This window comes from Xenopus laevis, chromosome 6L, assembly GCF_017654675.1.
Source record: "Xenopus laevis strain J_2021 chromosome 6L, Xenopus_laevis_v10.1, whole genome shotgun sequence".
Lineage (NCBI taxonomy): Eukaryota > Metazoa > Chordata > Amphibia > Anura > Pipidae > Xenopus > Xenopus laevis.
In genome coordinates, this window is record NC_054381.1 from 119,031,456 (window position 1) to 119,051,111 (window position 19,656).

Below are 19,656 nucleotides of genomic sequence, written 5' to 3' on the forward strand. Positions count from 1 at the left end.
TTCTTGAATCGCCAAGTCAGTCACCTGATCTGAACCCAATTGAGCTGCATTTCACTTGTTGAAGATTAAACTTCGGACAGAAAGGCCCACAAACAAACAGCAACTGAAACCGTTGCAGTAAAGGCCTGGCCGAGCATTAAAAAGGAGGAAACCCAAAATCTGGTGATGTCCATGAGTTCAAGACTTCAGGCTGTCATTGCCAGCAAAGGGTTTTCAACCAAATATTAGAAATGAACATTTTATTTTCAGTTTTTTAATTTGTCCAATTGCTTTTGAGCCCCTGAAATGAAGTGATTATGTTAAAAAAAGGCTTCCTCACATTTTTTCTGCGGGGTTCAACCAGTTAAACTGCATCTGAGTTGTTTGACATTCAGTGAGCCAATGTACAGAACCAAAATTAGAAAAAAGTTGTCTCTGTCCAAAAATGTATGGATCTAACTGTAAATGTAAATAAAGCTCCAAAATACATTTACATTATACATAATGGCACTATTTCACGTTTTTTGTGTAGTGGGCCAATAATACAGCACAAGGTGGATTGAGTTAAATACATTATATTGCACAAAGTGTGCTATGGAACTCTTTAGTAGGCTCAATTGAGAACCTGGTACACATGATGGTTTCAATGACAAAAAGAAAAACAGCTATCAAAATACTTACTGTACTCATCACATAAACAGCAATTATGTGCATACACAACTTATTATATACCCAAACTTAGTGTATGTTACATTATGCTTTATTAATAACAACAAATGTGCTATTGTTATACCACCCTTACAATACTGCAGGACATTCCATAAATAAACAGCCCAACCACTGCTACTAAGTGTATGAGAGTACAGTCAGTGCCAACTACCACTTATGTGACACATATCCTTCAGTTAGTACAGTGCTGTCCAACTTCTGTGATACCGAGGGCCGGAATTTTTCTGGTCTACATGGTGGAGGGCCGATAATGAAGCCAGTGTTAGCTACTCCCTGTTTTAGACCACAGCCACTTTAAACCACACCCATGTTACCACAAAACCATGTTCACGTTATAGCACACCAAAAAAAAAAAAAATGGTTGTGCTCACTGCAGGGATATCATGTGAAAAAATGATATCAAAGACATATTAAGACATACCCTTAAATCTATATACCCCTTCCTCCCCTGTGGATAACACAGTACCCCCAGTTAGGGCCAATCATTTTCAAATGCTAACAAACCCCCAGAACAAATACCAGGCTTATGTTTCACATGCAGAGCAGGGCACATACAGGGAGCACAGGGAAGGCAGAGTATGGCACACACTGGCAGAGTCTGGCACACCCAAGGAGAATAGGGCAGACAGAGTATGGCACACAGGGAGCATAGGGCAGGCAGAGTAGGGCACACACAGGGAGCATAGGGCAGGCAGAGTATGGCACACACAGGGAGCATAGGGCAGGACAGATGTACTACATACAGTGACACTGTGCTGTTGCCCATTAGCATTTTGAATAAAGTGTGAATAGGTGTACAATGTGGGCAGTTTCAGTCTGGGTCTCAGGTGTGAATAGTACAGGTCTTTAGGATGTGAACAATAGCAAGTGTGAACAATATAGGGGGGAATCACATGTGGGAACAATACAGGGGGTTACAGTCTGAATTTGAGGTTTAAGCAATGCAGGGGCCAGTTAATCTCTGTAGTGATACCTATTAAAGTTTACAAATGGTAAGAAGTCGCAGTAGGCAGACTTTCATGTGGAGGGCCACACAAGGGGGTGGGGTGCCAGTTGGACAGCCCTGAGTTAGTAAATAGACATAATGTGGAAGCCATCCCTGCATCTATACATTTAATAAGGATCATGCAGTTTTGTACAACATTCCGTATCGTGTATGGCGGGAGACAATTTGACCAATATCGGCAAAAGACTCACATATCGGTCGGCTCGTCGATTGCTAAAGAAAGAACATTTTTGATAGGATGCCTTTTTGAAGGTGACCAACAGTTGCAGGAAAGATCATAATTGTTACGTGTATGGCCACCTTTAGCTGCACAATGGAAAAATGGTGTCAAGTTGTAAGTGCACATAGAAACAAGGTTTGATAAAAGGCGGTATGCCTGTAAGAAATACTTACTGTATTCATATTTTCCACATCCACAAATACTAGCATATTGCCACCTTCATTCTCTTCATCCTCAAGTGCATTGCTTCTAAAAACTGATGCTCGAACATTCAGGGACTTACTGGTGCATATAACTGCATTGTGACGCAGAACACGATGTCTACAAAATACAAAAACTCCAATCAACATTATTCAATATATTATATTTTCACCATCAACAAAAAGTACAATTAAAAAGAATATTAGACAACAATTATGCACACCATGGCATTTTGATCTATATATATATATATATATATATATATATATAATATATATATATATATATATATATATATATATATATATATATATATATATATATATTTTTTTTTTTTTTTAAAGGTTAATCCAGAATACATCCCAAAAGAATACAATAACTATAGATTCATCTGGAATCCCACACGGAAAGTCAGACTGAAATCTCCCATAGATTCCATTTTATCTAAATTGTTAAAAAGTATTTCCTTTTTGTCTGCAATAACAAAACAGTACCTTGTACTTGATCCAAAATAAGATTGAATTATCCCTTATTGGAAGCCAAACCAGCCTATTGGGTTCATTAATTGTTTACATGATTTTCAAGTAGACTTAAGGTATGAAGATCCAAATTACGGAAGATCTGTTACACGGAAAACTCCTGGTCCAGAGCATTCAGGATTACAGGTCCCATGCCTGTATTTACAGGTCTGTGACCTTTTAATGAGCTAAAGGGTGACCTGGCCACATACTATTTGTCAAAGAGGAGGTTGGACTGATAAAGTCTGAAAATGACAGATTTTATGGTTACCGAACAGACAAAAAAAAAAGAAAAGAAAAAAAAAATGATATTAAGGGTGATATGAATGGCTGAAAGAGAGGTAAAAAGAAGTAGCGCAAATGTTGGCAATATCCAAAATAGCCCCAGAGTATGCCTAACTACACCAGCTCTACTGCAGGGAAACTTTAGCTCCACCTAACAGATAACTGATGCTCCTTATAGAAAGAGCTTCGCCTGGTCAGTTTTTACTTTTTTGCCCTTGTAAATCACCCTTGCACAGTTCATTCACAAGACATATAAGAAAACAAGATCTTTACCGCATTTTTGAATGCTTTTCTGTGCTTTCATAATAAAACAAAAAGTTTATTTCGTGAACTCCTTCCTCGTCAGGTCCCCGTAACCACAATGGAAGCTGAACAGATGCTCCAGGAGCAAGAACAGAGTCAGTGAGGGGAATCTCAATAACATCCGACTGGTTTCCACCACCCACTCCGAAATCCGATGGAGTAACAGAAGATGTAAGCACTGAACACCTAGAGGTAGAATCGGTGACAACAGTCTTATAAGCACTGCAGTTCATTGAGGCTGCTGGACTTAGAGGTGTCAGTGCTTCTGTATTGCTGCCAAAGGTAAAAAACTCTGGTCTTTTGGAGACAACCCTTAGTCCAGTCAGTGGAGACTTGCTCACATTCACAAACTCAACATGCGCTTTCCTAATTTCTCCACAAAGCAGTCCAGTGGGGAAGTTTATGAAGAACACCTATAATAAAGAACACAAAGATATGTTTGTTTTGTGTCATTTTTTTTTCAGTAGAGGATACATTGATCAGGCAAGCACTATTTGATTACAATATTATATGGCTACTTTTGTAACACTGACCAAATCAATAGATGATTATAATGTCAAATCATAAAGTTGATTGGAAATTAAAAACAAGCATTACCTCGAGCAAAGGCATTTGTGGTGCAATTATTGGATCCAAGCGACGATCTGGTCCATACTGAATAGATGTTTTTTCCTCTTTTGTACCATTCAGTCGAGGACCTTGTATTTCCAACTCCTGACGCCCCCTGACTGACATTCCATTTGAAATAAACTTGCCTGAAATTAATAAGAAAACTGCTCGTCTCAGATCAAAGTAAAAGATTATGGTGTAAGGGCTTTTGTATCTCATATTATTATAGCTCCATATAATGATCACAACATTTTAAAGAAAAATAAACAATGTTTATATTTTAGCGAAAAGAAATTAACCATAAAGAGGTTTTAATTCTCAATAGATCACAAGGAGATAGAAAAAGTAATACTACCGCTGAACATAATAAAAACCTAAAAAATAAAGCTGGCACTATTCCGGAACCCAAAAAAATTGATTAATTAGTAGAATGCAGGAGTCTGAAAATTTGATAAAGTAGTACAAAATTCTTTATTTACATCTTGTATAAAAAATAATAGCGTAACATAATATATTAATTCTCATATCTGTAATAAAGAGAAATATTTAAATAAGAAAGTACATTTTTCATTTTCTTAGAGGAGTTGCCTTCTTAGCCACAATAAATCATTTTATCTGAAGGAATAAAACCTGGGGAAATATATATATTTATAAGTATAGGTATGGGATCATTTATCCGGAAACCCATTATCAAGAAAGCTCCAAATTCCAGGAAAAGCCATCTCCCATAGACTACATTTTAGCCAAATAATGCACATTTTTAAAAACTATTTCCTTTTTCTCTGTAATAATAAAACAGTACCTTGTACTTGATCCAAACTAAGATATAATTAATCCTTATTGGAGGATAAACCAGCCTATTGGGTTTATTTAATGTTTACATGATTTTCTAGACTTAAAGTATGAAGATTCAAATTACAGAAAGTTCTGGAAAAACCCAGGTCCCAAGCATTCTGGATAACAGGTTCCATACCTATATCATTTAATATATATTTGTAGATTATTTCACATCAAAAGAAGAAAAAAATCAAGTAAACTCATCTCTGCACATCAATAGAAGTATAATTTGGCAAACTGTGTACCAGGGCCAAGGCATTCCTCATTGACATTAAGGGGCAGATTTATTAAAATACGAGTAAAAATTCACAATTTAATAAATACTCTCTTAAAAATCCCATAGGAATGAATAGAAAATGGGTGAGTTTTCACTCACATTTTGATAAATCTGCCTCTAACAGTGCAATTTAGTCCTAAACTTTAGATGGTACTGTTCCTTCACAACCTATGAACAAGACCTTAGTCAGAGCATATCAGATTCTGCCCCAACATGAGTGCCGCCTGAATTAAACTGCCCATTTTCCAAGGGAAATCACCAAACTATGAATATTAGAAACTTTTATTAAGCCTGTCATACAAGTTTAGTAACTAAGAAATTAATCTAGACTTATTTTTTTAGGGGCAAGACAGAAATCAAAAAGAATCAGGAGTATGTGACAATCATTCTTGACACAGATTAAAAACCATTACCAGTGTCTTACTTACTGACTTGTGAATGCCCCACAGTGGCCAAAAACAAAGCAACCAGTTTCTCCTCACTGTTAGGAAAAAGCCTCTGCTTTGTATTGCAATCAACAGCTCATTTTTATTGGCCAAAATAATGAAACACTTGATAGTTCGCTGTTGCATGCCGGTCATTTACAACCACTCTCAACCCCATTGGTTGGAAATTTACCCCAATTTACCCCTTTAAGAAAATAAAGAAGACATGACAAATCTAGCTTGAATTTACCTGCTGAAAGACTGTTTGTAGTTGCTAATCCATCCACACCAGTGGAACTCTGAACAGTGCTAAGATTGTAGACAATACCAAGAATATGCAGCTCTCCAGTCTGGTTTGGAAATAGTTTTAATCTCGCCTGTGGAATAAAAGGAGTAATGTTAGATTCGTACACTTGTCTGGATTTTAAGGTACATATCCCCTATGCATATACAAGGAGGCATAATGATTTTGCATAATAAGACAAACAATGGTCCCTATCACTCTTTGCTGGCTTCACTCTCAGGCTTAGGAACAACAAGTTCATTATACTGAACAAAAAGAGTGAAAAACACATTAGAATGGAGTTAATGTAAACTAAGCAAAAAATATACATTTGGCTTAAAATAAATCAAATGTGATTTACAAGTTCACGTTCAAGATTTGCAGAAGAAATTAATGCACATCTATTTAAATAACCATAATATTGTGTTACAGCCAAAAGATTCACTAAAAATAAGCTCTGTAAATCATAGAGCAAACGAGGCAACAATAAGTACTGCAGAGAATGAAATCTTAGAAATGCTGCAAAATGTTTAGACAAAATTGTAAAAACAAATACTATTTGTTGACCATTCACCAAAACATTTGTTATTGCCAAAACCATCTTAATTTTTGTCACTATGCATATGTTACATTTGCTGTTACTTTTTGCAGAGCAGACTTGATATTGATGCCTTCATAAAATACAGATATTGGACCTGCGCTTTCCTTAATAAGGGATCTTTCCATAATTTGGAACATTAACTAAACCCAATAGGATTGTTTTGCCTCCAATAAGGATTAATTATATACTAGACAGGAACAAGGTACTGTTTTATTACTACAGAGAAAAAGGAAATAGTTTTTAATAATGTGAATTATTTGATTAAAATGGAGTCTATGGGAGTTGGCCTTTCTGTAATTCAGAGCTTTCAGGATATTGCGTTTACGGATAATGGATCCCATACCTATATCTCATACCTGTATTCCATTTATGCAGGTTTTATCTGTCCTTTACAAATAATTAATAGAGATTATTTAGGATATACCTTTACTTTCACAGAATAACCAGCAACCACAACACCCATCTTTACCCGCATGTTTAACTGGGATATAGATTATAGAAACTTCACTATTTCAAATAAAATTGCAAATAATGCTAGAACATATTTCAACACAAATAAATAAAAAAAACTCTACTTACAATTTTTGTTTCTTCACTGTTAATAAAAAATTCACTTATTTCTTCTGTCCCAATTACATCATTGCTAGTTACACCCTAAAAATAAAGATTTTGTTAAAAATAAGTATCTTTCAGGAGTTGAAAACAACTGTACATAATATACTGAATACATTGTTATGGGTAAGAATATTACATTTTTGTTTATATATATTATTTTAGAATGCATGACGATTTTGAGGTTTCACTGTGGTATGCTACCAACAATAATATGCTGTTTGCCGTTATCCAAATGTATTTGCAAAAAACCCCAATAACAGAATATATTTTCAGCATGCACCCCAAATAGAATTCAAATAGAAACACATTTTGCACTTGTATATGTGTTCTCTAACATCTTCCTTCTTCTTCTTCTTCACGTGGCTGCGCAGTAGAATGAAAAGCCGTATTTTCACTAAAAAGTTGGCTATTTCTTTCAACTGCGCATGCGTTTGTCCCGGGATATTTGAAGACATTTTGAGCTCCGTGGTGCTCACTGGTATAAACCCGGGCCGATAACCCTACACTAGGTAGACCCCCCTCCCCCCTGGGGAAATGCCCCTAACTTTTTTCTTACCCCTTGGTGCAGATTCAGGGTTCGCAATTCACGGCAGCCATCTTCCGGGTCTTCGGTATTCTGTGACGGAGACCGGCAAATCTGCGCATGCGCAGTTGGAGCAATTTCCTGCATGCACCAAAATGGACGGAAGTTGCCGAAGTGCTGGAAGAAGACATGAAGACCCGGAAGATGGCTGCCGTGAACTGCGAACCTTGCATCTGCACCGAGGGGTAATAAAAAAAAAAGTTAGGGGCATTTCCCCAGGGGGTAGAGCTAGGCTGGGGGGAAGGAGGGGGGGGGGGTCTACGTAGGGTAGGGTTTTTTTTTTTTTAGTTAAAGGGGTTGTTCACCTTCCAAACACTTTTTTCAATTCAGTTGTTTTCAGATTGTTCCCCAGAAATAAAGACTTTTTTCAATTACATTCCATTATTGATTTTTTACTGTTTTTCCAAAATCTAAGTTTAACGTTGAATGTTCGTGTCTCTGGTGTTTGAGTCTGGCAGCTCAGTAATTCAGGTGAAGATTCTAAACTGTTACAATTCTGCAACATTTAGTTGATACATTTCTCAGCAGCATCTCTGGAGTATTAGCAACTATTGTATCAATTCTAATAGCTGACTAATGAAACCCAGAGATTCTGCTCACCAGGAACAAAAATAAGAAATGTATCAACATTTTACAGGGTTGGTGACCACCCTCCCAGAGCTGCTTTAGAAGGTGAAAAATTACACTTTAGACTTCATTAAATTAGAAAAATGGTCCCACATAGAAAACAGAAAGTCATTGGAAAAAGTCGTTATTTCTGGTGATCTATCTGAAAAAACTAGTTGTTTGAAGGTGAACCACCCCTTTAACGGTTGAATTCTCCTTTAATGTAACCATCTGCAATCTATCTGTGATTTCAATGCTAATTCAAAGAACTGAGTAGCTCCAAGGATTGTGTGCCCTTGACAATTATAAACATTCTACAGTATATAATGTTTTCAAGACTTTAAGATCTGAGATATAATGCAAGTTCCTGATCCACACATAAAATGTAACCTTAAATGAGAAGAAAAAAAAATTAAGTACAACCTTTGGGACCAAATCTCTTTCATTGGTTATTGCTTCTTTCACTTCTCCATTATGCTTTTCACTAAAGTCTTTTGGTTGAAATTTCCACAGCAAAGACAAATCTGTCAACAAAAGTGGAACCTTCAATGGATTCTTGAAGGACACCTCTACAGTTATTGGCTCTGTTAAAACAAAAGTAGCTAGTCAGTATTTACCTACAACTTGTATACATTTCCTTTACATATCCGTTATAGAAAATCAAGTTAACTTTCCATTTAATTTTCCTTATGAAAATAGCAAATAAAATTACTTGGCGCACAGTGCATGCAAAGAAAATTCTCAGTGTAGTTACACTTAAACTGGTAGCTGTTGTATATATAAAACACACACACTTGTATTATTAGATAATCTTTAATGTTACCTTGAACTACTGAGAGAGGAAATTTGGAATTATCCGAATTGCTGCTTAAACAATATTGTGTCGGTTGAAAATTCGAAGGTAGGACTCCCCTATTTACTACAGCTACAACTTGCTCCTCCAGCTCCTTCCATTGCTGAGATGATTCTGCATCATATTCTTGATCAAGACTCACATGTGTTGCAGCTTGCTTTTCCCCTGGAAATTGGGACAAGTTACATCATTATTGACCCCAAATACAGTAATTAGGTATTGGATACGATATCCAGAACGCTCCAAATTACAAGAAGTCAGTCTCTCATACACTCTATTTTAATCATAATTCAGATTTTTAAAATTGATTTTCTCTTTCTCTGTTATAATAAAGCGGTACCTTGTACTTGATCCCAACTAACCAATAATTGATACCTATTAGAGGCAAAACAATCCTATTGGGTTTATTTAATGTTTAAATTAATTTTGAGTAGACAATGTATGGAGAGCCAAATTAAAGATCTCATCCAAAAAAGCCCCAGGTCACGAGTATTCTAGAGAATAGGTCTCATACCTGTATAGACTTTTTTCATTGAGAACAGTGGGGCACTGGTGTAGCTTCAATGTCAGCATTTCCTAAGCAGTAATCTACAGGATCAGAATAGGCTCTAGGACAATATTTCTCATCTTGTTTCAAACAGGACCCAGATTATGTCTGTTAACTATCTTAGCTATCCAAAAAATTTTTTAGAATCATGTATCTACTTTTAATTACTAATGTTTACAAATGAAATTTATTTTAGACATCTTGATAATATAAAAGGATATGGCTTTCTTATTTTTTAAGTTTTAGGTTTAGATATACTCTCTAAAATAAGGTCATATTCTTCGTATATCAGTTTTGAGACTAATTTAAGACTATTTTTTTTTAATAGAGTTAGAGAATAGTGCACCCCAGTGCTTCTCTTTTTGCATCCCCAAACATGCCATGCCACAGTCACCCAAAGTGTCCCAATTCCACACCCTTTATGCATATGATCAGAGCCATTGCATCAGCCAATAAACACTTCACTAAAAAGAGATAAAAACTGCAGACATTACATGGTAACTGTGTTTTTCCAGGTAAAGAAGCCTAAAGTTGTTAAATAATACACAATTCCTTCCATTTAAACGGATGTCTTTTTTCTGAAACAGTTTTCAATTTTTACAATAGGATTTTGATCAAAAGTATTGCTTAAATGTTGATTAATCAAGCAAAATTAACTTAAATTACACTATATAAATTATTTGAATCTTGTTTCCTTCAGTCTGGGAATTCATAATTATAGCAAGCAGGCAGGAGCCATTTTGTTATTAAGGCACGCCTTGTATCATCTCACATTCTTGTTTGTGCACCAGAATAGGGGACCCCATGTCCATCCCAATGCACTGGCTACATAATTAAATGGTGAAATGTGTGGAGAGCAGTGACATATAGGAAACGCTGAATGGAAAGTGAAAGTAATTGTCTGCCCTGCCTTTATGCCTAAGGCATAGAGGAGGGGCAGACAATATATGATTGACAGCCGAGATTTTTAAATGAGCTTACAGCCATGAATGATTTAATAAAAATAGAAATTGGATTTCATGTTTAATTTGAAAAGGAATTTTACTATACAGATTTTTGTGTATGGGTGACTTGTCCACTTTAAAAGTGTTATTTATTTATTATGAAAACACCCAGAAATCTCAAAACAAAGGAAAGCCGTCAGAGTTGTATGTCACCAGTACAAAGTACACAACAGAAATGCAATCCAATGAATAGTACAAGCATGAATGATACAGCACAGTCATATTGTGGTTCCCTATATGGGTATACCGGCCTTTTAGTTATAGGTTAGCACGGCCCCCAGTCCTGATTCCCACAATGTGCTCCAAACCCCAATTTTTTTTTAGTATCTCTTGCTACACAGATCAGTTTAATGAGGGTAATGAGTTGGTTAAACATTTAATCTAAAGTATTACGAAAAGAATAATATAAGGAGGGGCGCCAGACTGGCCATTTTACTTCTACATGTGAAACACAGAAATTACATTATAATTGAGGATTTTTTTTCATTTTGATTCTAAGTTGGTATTAAAAGCCAACAAGCTGTAGTAAATTTTCAGATAGAGACCATTGAACTCAATCATTTTCACATTATTTTTGGGGGCCACTGCACTATATAGCATTAGGTGCTTTTTTACCCTAAGACTATCATTGTCTACCTAGTATGAATATAAAGCTGCAATCTATAAAAGGGCAGTGGGCCCATATTCTCTAGGGCACACTCCTAACATAAATCTGTGTTTCAGCTGTAGTTCTTACAGTGAACATTTTTGTATTGTAAAAATCAAACATTCACCTGTGTTTCCAACAACATTTGCAGATCACTAACCTTCAGATGGCCGCCGGTCATGCCCAAAAAAGACTCGAGTGGAGGAAGTATTAATATATGGCAAAGGAAGCTGCGGTAAAGGGCTCTCTGGTGACTGCTGACACACATTCTAAATTGGGGAAAAAAGCAAGAAACAATAAATAAACCATGACGAATTCATCTAGTTTACAGTAACGACACGTAACAATAAGGTCCAATACCTTGTAAACAAACAGATACTCTCGCAGAAATGCTCCTTGCTGTGTTGCAGGCTGCTTGCTGTCGTTTATTAGAATATGTCTAAAGGCAGAGACCGCATTATCAAGCTGGCGGAGGGTGAACGATTGACGGCCAATAGTAAAATTAATATGATCCTCTGCCAGGGACCATCCCTTCCCTTTGTATACCTGCATTGCCTGGCAGTAACAGCGCAATGCATGCTTTTTCTGAAATACAAAGATGATTTTCAAGGTTACAAAATGGTTACCCAAAATATAAATACAAATGTTATGACATTTGAGTACATTACAGATCTCCATCCTTGTAATTAGTAAATGATGTGCTTATTTTTAAACCTTATCATACATTATGACCTTTTGTCCCAGATAAACAGAAAAATCACTGGGATACACATTTATGTATTCATATATGCAAATTGAACCTAGCACTAGATCATATACATCATAAATATTCTTGTCACAATGACAAGACTGTTAACTTTCTTGTGCTAAGACGCCCTCAGACAATGGTGCAATAGATCATCAGTATTTTACATTTTTCACGAAGTAGGCTGAATATATGATTTATTACATGTTCCCTGGTTAATTTCATCAAACTCATGAAGCTAGACAAAAGTGTAACTTACCTGTCCTGCTTTACTAAACCGATGGCCAGCTAGAATCATGTGGAAAGCAAACTTCCTCACCATTGGGCTCTTCATGTTAATAAAACAATGTGCAGCCTGTTCTAAAAGAAGTGCACTTCGCAGATCTGAATCCTAGATGATAGAAGGTGAAAAGGAATAATACTGTACTTTTTTTTTTTACAAGAAAACAGGAACGCATTCATCATCTACAGATGTATTTTGATACAATGATTTAATGTGCCTTTGAAAAAGAAACAAACAAAAAAACTGTTTTTCTGGTTATGGATGGTTGGGGTTAAATGGGCTGGCAACTGCACTGGCCACAATCAAATTTTATAGGTAGTCTGTTTTACTCAAGATAGCATGTAAAATCACCTACCTCACTTGTCAGTCTTATCAAAAGGGCAGCAGCTTCTGAATATTTGCCTTGACTTTTTAAAATTTCAGCACTCAACAGCACACACCTTTCTGCCAAAATCATATTTCTAAGATTGAGAACATACAGTTTTTAGAGTGATAAATAACATGACTGATGTTATAATGCCTTTTTTAATCGAGAGTTCTATCTTTAAAATCCATAGCTGACATTATAGTTATTTTATATCTAGCATATTATTGACATAACTGGCAATTTCTCTTTTACAAAACTGTCAGTCGGGTTGGCAAAAATGCTTTGATGAATAGCACTATTTTAGCCATGACACACATCTCTGAGCCACAGGGCAAGTGGCAACCCCACTTTAGTTTTAACCTGAGCCCATTTGCTTTAACAACTCCAGCCCACCCAAGGCTACTTCTAGCACTGGCAGTTATACAGGTAACCCACAGCAAAACAGGAGTAAGAACTTTTATTAATTTATTTACTTCACACAATATCTTACACAAGATTCTCTTTTCTTAAGATTCTTGCCACAAATTGTGCACATAATTATGAAAAGTTGTGAATGGGTAAATCGCAATTGTGTAAAGTTTTATGAAAGCTCATGGAAAATAACCACAAATCACATTTTTCGATTCATTTCGAGGAAGTTCCGTAATCGCAAATGGCATAAAGTTTCAGGGAAAAATCTATCTTGATCATATTAAAGGAAAACTATACCCCCCAAACAATGTAGGTCTCTATTAAAAGATACTGAGTAAAACAGCTCATGTGTAAAACCCTGCTTCATGTAAATGAACCATTATCATAATAATATACTTTTTTAGTAGTATGTGCCATTGGGTAATCATAAATAGAAAATTGCCATTTTAAAAAATAAGGGCCGCCCCCTGAGATCGTAAGATTCACTGTGTACACATACAAATCACATGTAAGGTCACATGAGCCAATGAACAGACAGAGTTCTGCCTTTTGCTTCAACACTTCTTCCTGTTACAGTTAGTGTTGTAGTATTTCTGGTCAGGTGATCTCTGAGGCAGCACAGATAGAGTCACGAAATGGTGGTTCAAGGCAAGAGATGTAAAAGGGCAATATTTATATAAATATATATTCCAGTTTGGTAAGATTGTTTAATATGTCATTCAATTTTATATAAACTATCTGTTGCTTAAGTATTCATTTTGGGGGTATAGTTTTCCTTTAAGATATCTTCTTATAGATAGTTACATGAGAAGGAAATGTTAAAACTAAGTAAGCTTTATCAGAAAGGTCTCTATAAATATACCAGTAAACCCTCAAAGTCCACTGACAGAGTCCACTGTCAAAAGAAACACAGCATTTCTTTCCTTTTATTATGTACACATGGGCTTCTGTATCAGATTTCCTGTTTTCATCTTAAACCTCCAGGGCTAGGGCTTTAGCATGCTCAGTTTGCTTCTCTCCCCACCCTCCTCCCCTCCATGCTGTAATCTGAGCAAAGAGCTATGATTGAGCAGGGAGAGAATCAGGCAGGAAGTGATCTCACATCAAGCTAATATGGCAGCTGCTATCCTAACAAACAGAGAGCTTCTACAGCTGTTTACTCATGTATGGTAAAGCATTCTACAGAATAAATATAGACTGTAGCTTGCACTATTGTGGCTAATCTATTGGCAGTAAACTGCCTCAGTATATTTAAGGGACTGTCAAATTAATCCTATTTTCAGGCATTTATAATAAATTCTGTTAAATTTAATTAGAGTTCATTGCTATTTTAATTAAATATAACAATAAAGTTACATCTTCTGTTATGTAATTACAAACAGAACCTTGTCTTTAAATATTTTTTACAAAAATATCAACTTAATCAGATACCACACAATATACATGACAAAAAAATATATATAAAAATATATTGCTTACTTGCAAATATCTCTGTATGTCTGGATAGCAGTATCCATGTAGTGAGCAGGATAAGGTCTGGGAGCCCCAGGCTGAAGAAAAGCAGATACTGCCGCCATTTCCTAAAATCAAACAATCAAATGGATATTACAATTTGCAAGTTCACCTGCTAGTACACTTTATACTTGCACGCATGTATTTCCCATTAATTATTGAATGTGGCTACTTGTAATTAAAATCTAGTTTTACCTTATACCACAAATTACCCTGTCCATTTAACTTTGTTTTTTAAAAAAGACAAAATTATGGTAGATAGGTTTTGTGTGTCAGGACTTTAAAGTAGAGAAAGTGATATTACCTACTGAAAATTCTCAATAGTCCAAGGGGCCTATTTATTATGCTGTGTAAAACTAAATTGACCAGAAAAACTTGGCAGTTTTTGGACAAACCTTCTGACTCAGAAGTGAAAGGAAACACATCTCAATCCTTCGGCCTGCTGGCCAACCAGGAGCATAGCAGAGAATTTTTTTGTCGCACAACGCCATACAGGTCTATGGGCGTCATTTCCACGGCGAAACAAGGCGAAAAAATTCGCCCATCCCTAATAATAAACTGATCACAACTGATAAAACGGATAATAAACCGATCATAATGCGATAGCAATTAAAGGCACTTTAGTGTTTTGAGGATAAAATGCTAAATCATAAAGGTTTATACACATATCCCACAATGAGAAAATAAATAAGTAGCCTTTATTCCTTACCAGTGCCCCCGCTGCATAAAGCATTGCTTGGTCACTTAAGAAGTCTTTCTTTCCAGTATGGTAGCAGCTGTATGCCAGATCATAATGTTGCACTAAGAAACACAAGTCTGCCATTTTCCTAATCTGGAGCTCTGGCGCCTCTGGTGGATACCTATATTAAAATAAATTATCTGATAAATGAAAGAATGAAGCACATTAAACAGTAATGAACAAGTTGTTGCAAGTAATGAAGCAAAGCATAGCAAATGTAAGCAAGCCTAAACTTATATTTTACCCAATCTATCTAGCTATACCTTTTTGGTAATTTTTTTTTAATTATGTATGGGGGCATACATTATCTATGCTCTACCTGGTGCTTATAATTGTTTGCAACTATGTCCATATTACTTCTCGTTTGTTGTTCTGTCGGTAATACAGATTTATCTTTATTTTGGACCCTATAAATTATTTAAGATTGGTAACCAAGACCATTCAATAAGTTATCAAAAGCAGACCAACCCCTTTAAACAGAACCAAAGTCTATACATCAGATATGTAACATGACACTGCCTTATTTAGTTATAGTGCAACATTTAAAAAAAAAAAAAAAAAAAAAAATATTACAAAAATGCAAACGGCTTACAGCAGTCCAGAGGTGTTCTTTAATTCATTAATACTTTTCTCTGGTACCTTGCTACCACTGAACCATTTCTTGGTTGCAGACAATAATGAGCGACTCAGTCCTTTTCTGGATATTAGCTAAAAAGAAGATACATACATTAAGCCACTCATAATTGACATTATAAAAGAAATATGCTGTGAATATAACATGTAACCGAACATCATGCTTGCATATTAATGTTGAGCATGTTTGCAATGCATACAACCTAATTGATTTGGTTTGTATACTAGGTGTATTTTTTCTTTTGTAGGGTTAAACTACAGACTGTTGCAGAGCAGCTATTCTAACTAATCTTTGCTCTGCAGTTAAAGGAGAACTAAACTCTAAAAATGAATATGGCTAAAAATGCCATCTTTTATATATTGAACTTATTGCACCAGCAAGAAAGTTTCAGCTTCTCAATAGCAATGACCCAGGACTTCAAACTTGTCACAGGGGGTCACCATCTTGGAAAGTGTCTGTGACACGCACATGCTCAGTGAGCTCTGAGCAGCTGTTGAGAAGCTAAGCTTAGGGGTCGTCACAAATTTACACGCAGAAAATGAAGTTGGCCTGTAATATAAGCTGATGCTACAGGGCTGATTATTAAATTCTAATACTAGTTGCATGGGTTTCTGTGCTGCCATGTAGTAATTATCTGTATTAATTAGTAATAAACCTTATTTTGTGACATTTCTATTCTAGGTTTACTGTATATAGTGAGTGGGTCCCTAAGCTCAGTAAGTGACAGCAGCACAGAGCATGTGCAGTGAATCGGTAGAAAAGAAGATGGGGAGCTACTGGGGATCTTTGGAGGCACATATCTTTACTGCTAAAGGGCTGTGGTTGCCTTGGGCTGGTAAAGAAACCCAAAACATAATGTACAACGTTTCTAGCCTACTTTTTTTAGTTGTCCTTTAAGAAAAAGATGACAACGGAGCTAAAAAACACACCTTACTACTTGGCAAGATAACGTTCACTCTTATCTTACATAAACAACATCACAGCTCTTCTTACTATACTTTTGAACGATATAGAGAACGAAGAAGAGAATAGAACTTCTCAATTGACTCGTTCCTGCATCAGTATAAAAAGCTATTTTTGTTCTGTCTGGTTCTTACCTGATCAGAAATAGGACACACCATGGGTAATTCTAGCAGGTAAAACCTTGCTCGTTTATTGCGGATGCAACGTTTCGGGGCGTGACCCCTTTCTCAAGCATCTTACCTGATCAGAACAGTAGGGGCTGCTCCGGTTACCTATTCATGATATTACCAGTTTTTATACTACTAATATCATAGTATAATAAAAAAGTGTAAAAATGTATTGAGACTGCAAAAGGGGTCAGAAGAACAGGCCAGAAATACTGCACATTATGTTTTGGGTTTCTGTACCAGCCCAAGGCAACCACAGCCCTTTAGCAGTGAAGACCGGTGCCTCCAAAGATGCCCCAGTAGCTCCGGATCTTTGTTTCTACTGATCCACTGCACGTGCTCTGGGCTGCTGTCACTTACTGAGCTTAGGTGATAACTCACAATATACAGTATATATAAAATATACCATAAAAGTCACAAAAAGGCTGATTAGTGATTATTATAGATTTTCATTATATGGCAGCTCAGAAAACAGTGCTGTTTCCATCAGAATTTAATAATCAGGCCTGTAGAATTACGTCAGACTGACCTCATTTTCTGCTTGATAATTTGTATCAACCCCTAAATTTAGCTTATCAATAACTTCCTAGAGCACACTAAGCATGTGTTAAGGACACTTAAAAACAAGCAACTTTGAAGGCCTGGATCATACTGTTATAGGGTAGCAGAATCTTTAGGCTATTGTAATAAGTTGAATATATAAAAAACAGCATTTCTAGCCATATTTGTTTTTAGCATTTAATTCTACTTTAAAAATTAAACTATTTGTATCTATAAGTAACCAACAGACAGACGGTAAGCTCTGATGCTCTATAAAACCAACAGACAGACTGTAAGCTCTGATGGGCAGTGACCTACCTCCTCCTGTATTTTAAACTTGTGCCATTTCAACTTTTTTACAGGGTTTACTTGTTACTGTGGATATTTTTCTGCAATGTCTGTCCCCCTATTTATTCCCAGTACTGTAAAAATGTACATGCAGTGAACTGAAGTGATACATAAAGACTTACATACATACAGTACAAGGATGGAAGTTAGTAACGATAGAGAAGATTTAATTTTAAGAAACATGAAAAAAATATATATTTTTACATTTAACTGACCTGGTCGTTCAGTTGTCGAATTGTCTTCTCTACATGGGGCAAGAGCCCTCGAAATGTGAACTCTTGTATGAACTGCCTAATACGATCATGGTCAGTAAGAGTCAAAGATGTACCATGAGGGGTACCAGCACCTGACTTCTTTGTATCATTCATTGATCCAAGAGTTCTGCTATTATCAAGCCCATCCAAACTTCCGCTGCAGTCATTCATCTGATCAAGCTGAAGTGGGTGAACTTGAAAGTTATTCGATAAAACATCTGCCAAACAAAGAAAGCATATTTTACTTTACGTGCCTCTTTTGCATTGTTTAAACCAAAGCTGTCCAACTTGCGAGTTGCGACCTACAACCCCCACCCCCTTGTGTGGCCCCCATATGAAAGTCTGCCTGCTGTGCATCTTGTGTAAGCTTTAAAAGGTATCAAGATAGACTCTAGAGATTAAAGTGGACCTGTAACCCAGACACAAAAATCTGTATAATAAAAGTAATTTTCAAATTAAACATGCTATCCAATTTCTATTTTTTATTAAAGCTTTCATAGCTGTAGTAAGCTCATTTAGCTGTCAATCAAATATTGTCTGCCCCTTCTCTATGCCTTAGGCATAGAGACGGGGCAGGCAATTACTATTACTTTCCATTCAGCACTTCCTAGATGTCACTGCTCTCCACACATTCCTCCAGTTCTCTTCACCTTTTGATTGTGTATCCAGGGCATGGGGATGGACACCGGGTCCCCCATTCTGGTGCACAAACAAGATTCTGAGATTATACAAGACTTGCCTTAATAACAGTGTCCACAAAATGGCTCCTGCCTGCTTTCTATAATTATGAATTCCCAGACTGAAGGAAACAAGATTCAAATAATTTATATAGTGTAATTGAAGTTAATTTTGCTTGACTTATGTAATAAAATAGGATTTTGAATAATTTCTTTGGGTGACGGGACCCCTTTAACTGGCTCCTGCATTATCTGGAATGGCTGTCACAGTTCCCCGACTTGAATATCATCGAAAATCTATGGGATGATTTGAAGCAGGCTGTCCATGCTCGGCAGCCATCAAATTGAACTGAACTGGAGAGATTTTGTATGGACAAATGGTCAAAAATACCACCATCCAGCGTCTAGAGGCTGTTGCATTTGTAAAAGGAGGCTCAACTAAGTATTGATGTAATATCTCTGTTGAGGTGCCCAAATTTATGCACCGGTCTAATTTTGTTATGATGCATATTGCATAATTTTTGATAATCCAATAAACTTTATGTCACTACTGAAATACTACTGTTTTCATAAGGCATGTTATATATTAAAAGTAAGTTGCAACTCAAAGCTTAAAGCAAACCTTAAAGGAATACTGTCATGGGAAAACTTTTTTTCAAAATGAATCAGTTAATAGTGCTGCTCCAGCAGAATTCTGCACTGAAATCCATTTCTCAAAAGAGCAAACATATTTTTTTATATTCAATTTTGAAATCTGACATGGTACTAGACATATTGTCAATTTCCCAGCTGCCCCAAGTCATCTGACTTGTGCTCTGATAAACTTCAATCACTCTTTACTGCTGTACTGCAAGTTGGAGTGATATCACCCCCCCAGGCAAACAAAAGA

General features: G+C 36.2%; 1 protein-coding gene across 2 annotated transcripts in view; it reads right to left on the reverse strand.

Annotated features, from left to right (window-relative positions):
* The window catches only part of trappc8.L (trafficking protein particle complex subunit 8 L homeolog), a 57,253-nt gene that overhangs the window by 12,460 nt on the left and 25,137 nt on the right, over positions 1–19,656 (reverse strand). For both annotated transcript variants that reach the window (XM_018266377.2, XM_018266378.2), the window contains 15 exons: positions 18,052–18,308; positions 15,777–15,892; positions 15,155–15,305; positions 14,413–14,513; positions 12,511–12,616; positions 12,132–12,263; positions 11,488–11,712; positions 11,288–11,396; positions 8,901–9,095; positions 8,501–8,661; positions 6,853–6,927; positions 5,640–5,766; positions 3,839–3,996; positions 3,212–3,654; positions 2,108–2,255 (listed from right to left, as the gene is read on the reverse strand). In XM_018266377.2, coding sequence (XP_018121866.1) covers positions 2,108–2,255; positions 3,212–3,654; positions 3,839–3,996; positions 5,640–5,766; positions 6,853–6,927; positions 8,501–8,661; positions 8,901–9,095; positions 11,288–11,396; positions 11,488–11,712; positions 12,132–12,263; positions 12,511–12,616; positions 14,413–14,513; positions 15,155–15,305; positions 15,777–15,892; positions 18,052–18,308 — 2,504 coding nt within the window. The remainder of the gene's footprint in view (positions 1–2,107; positions 2,256–3,211; positions 3,655–3,838; positions 3,997–5,639; positions 5,767–6,852; positions 6,928–8,500; positions 8,662–8,900; positions 9,096–11,287; positions 11,397–11,487; positions 11,713–12,131; positions 12,264–12,510; positions 12,617–14,412; positions 14,514–15,154; positions 15,306–15,776; positions 15,893–18,051; positions 18,309–19,656) is intronic.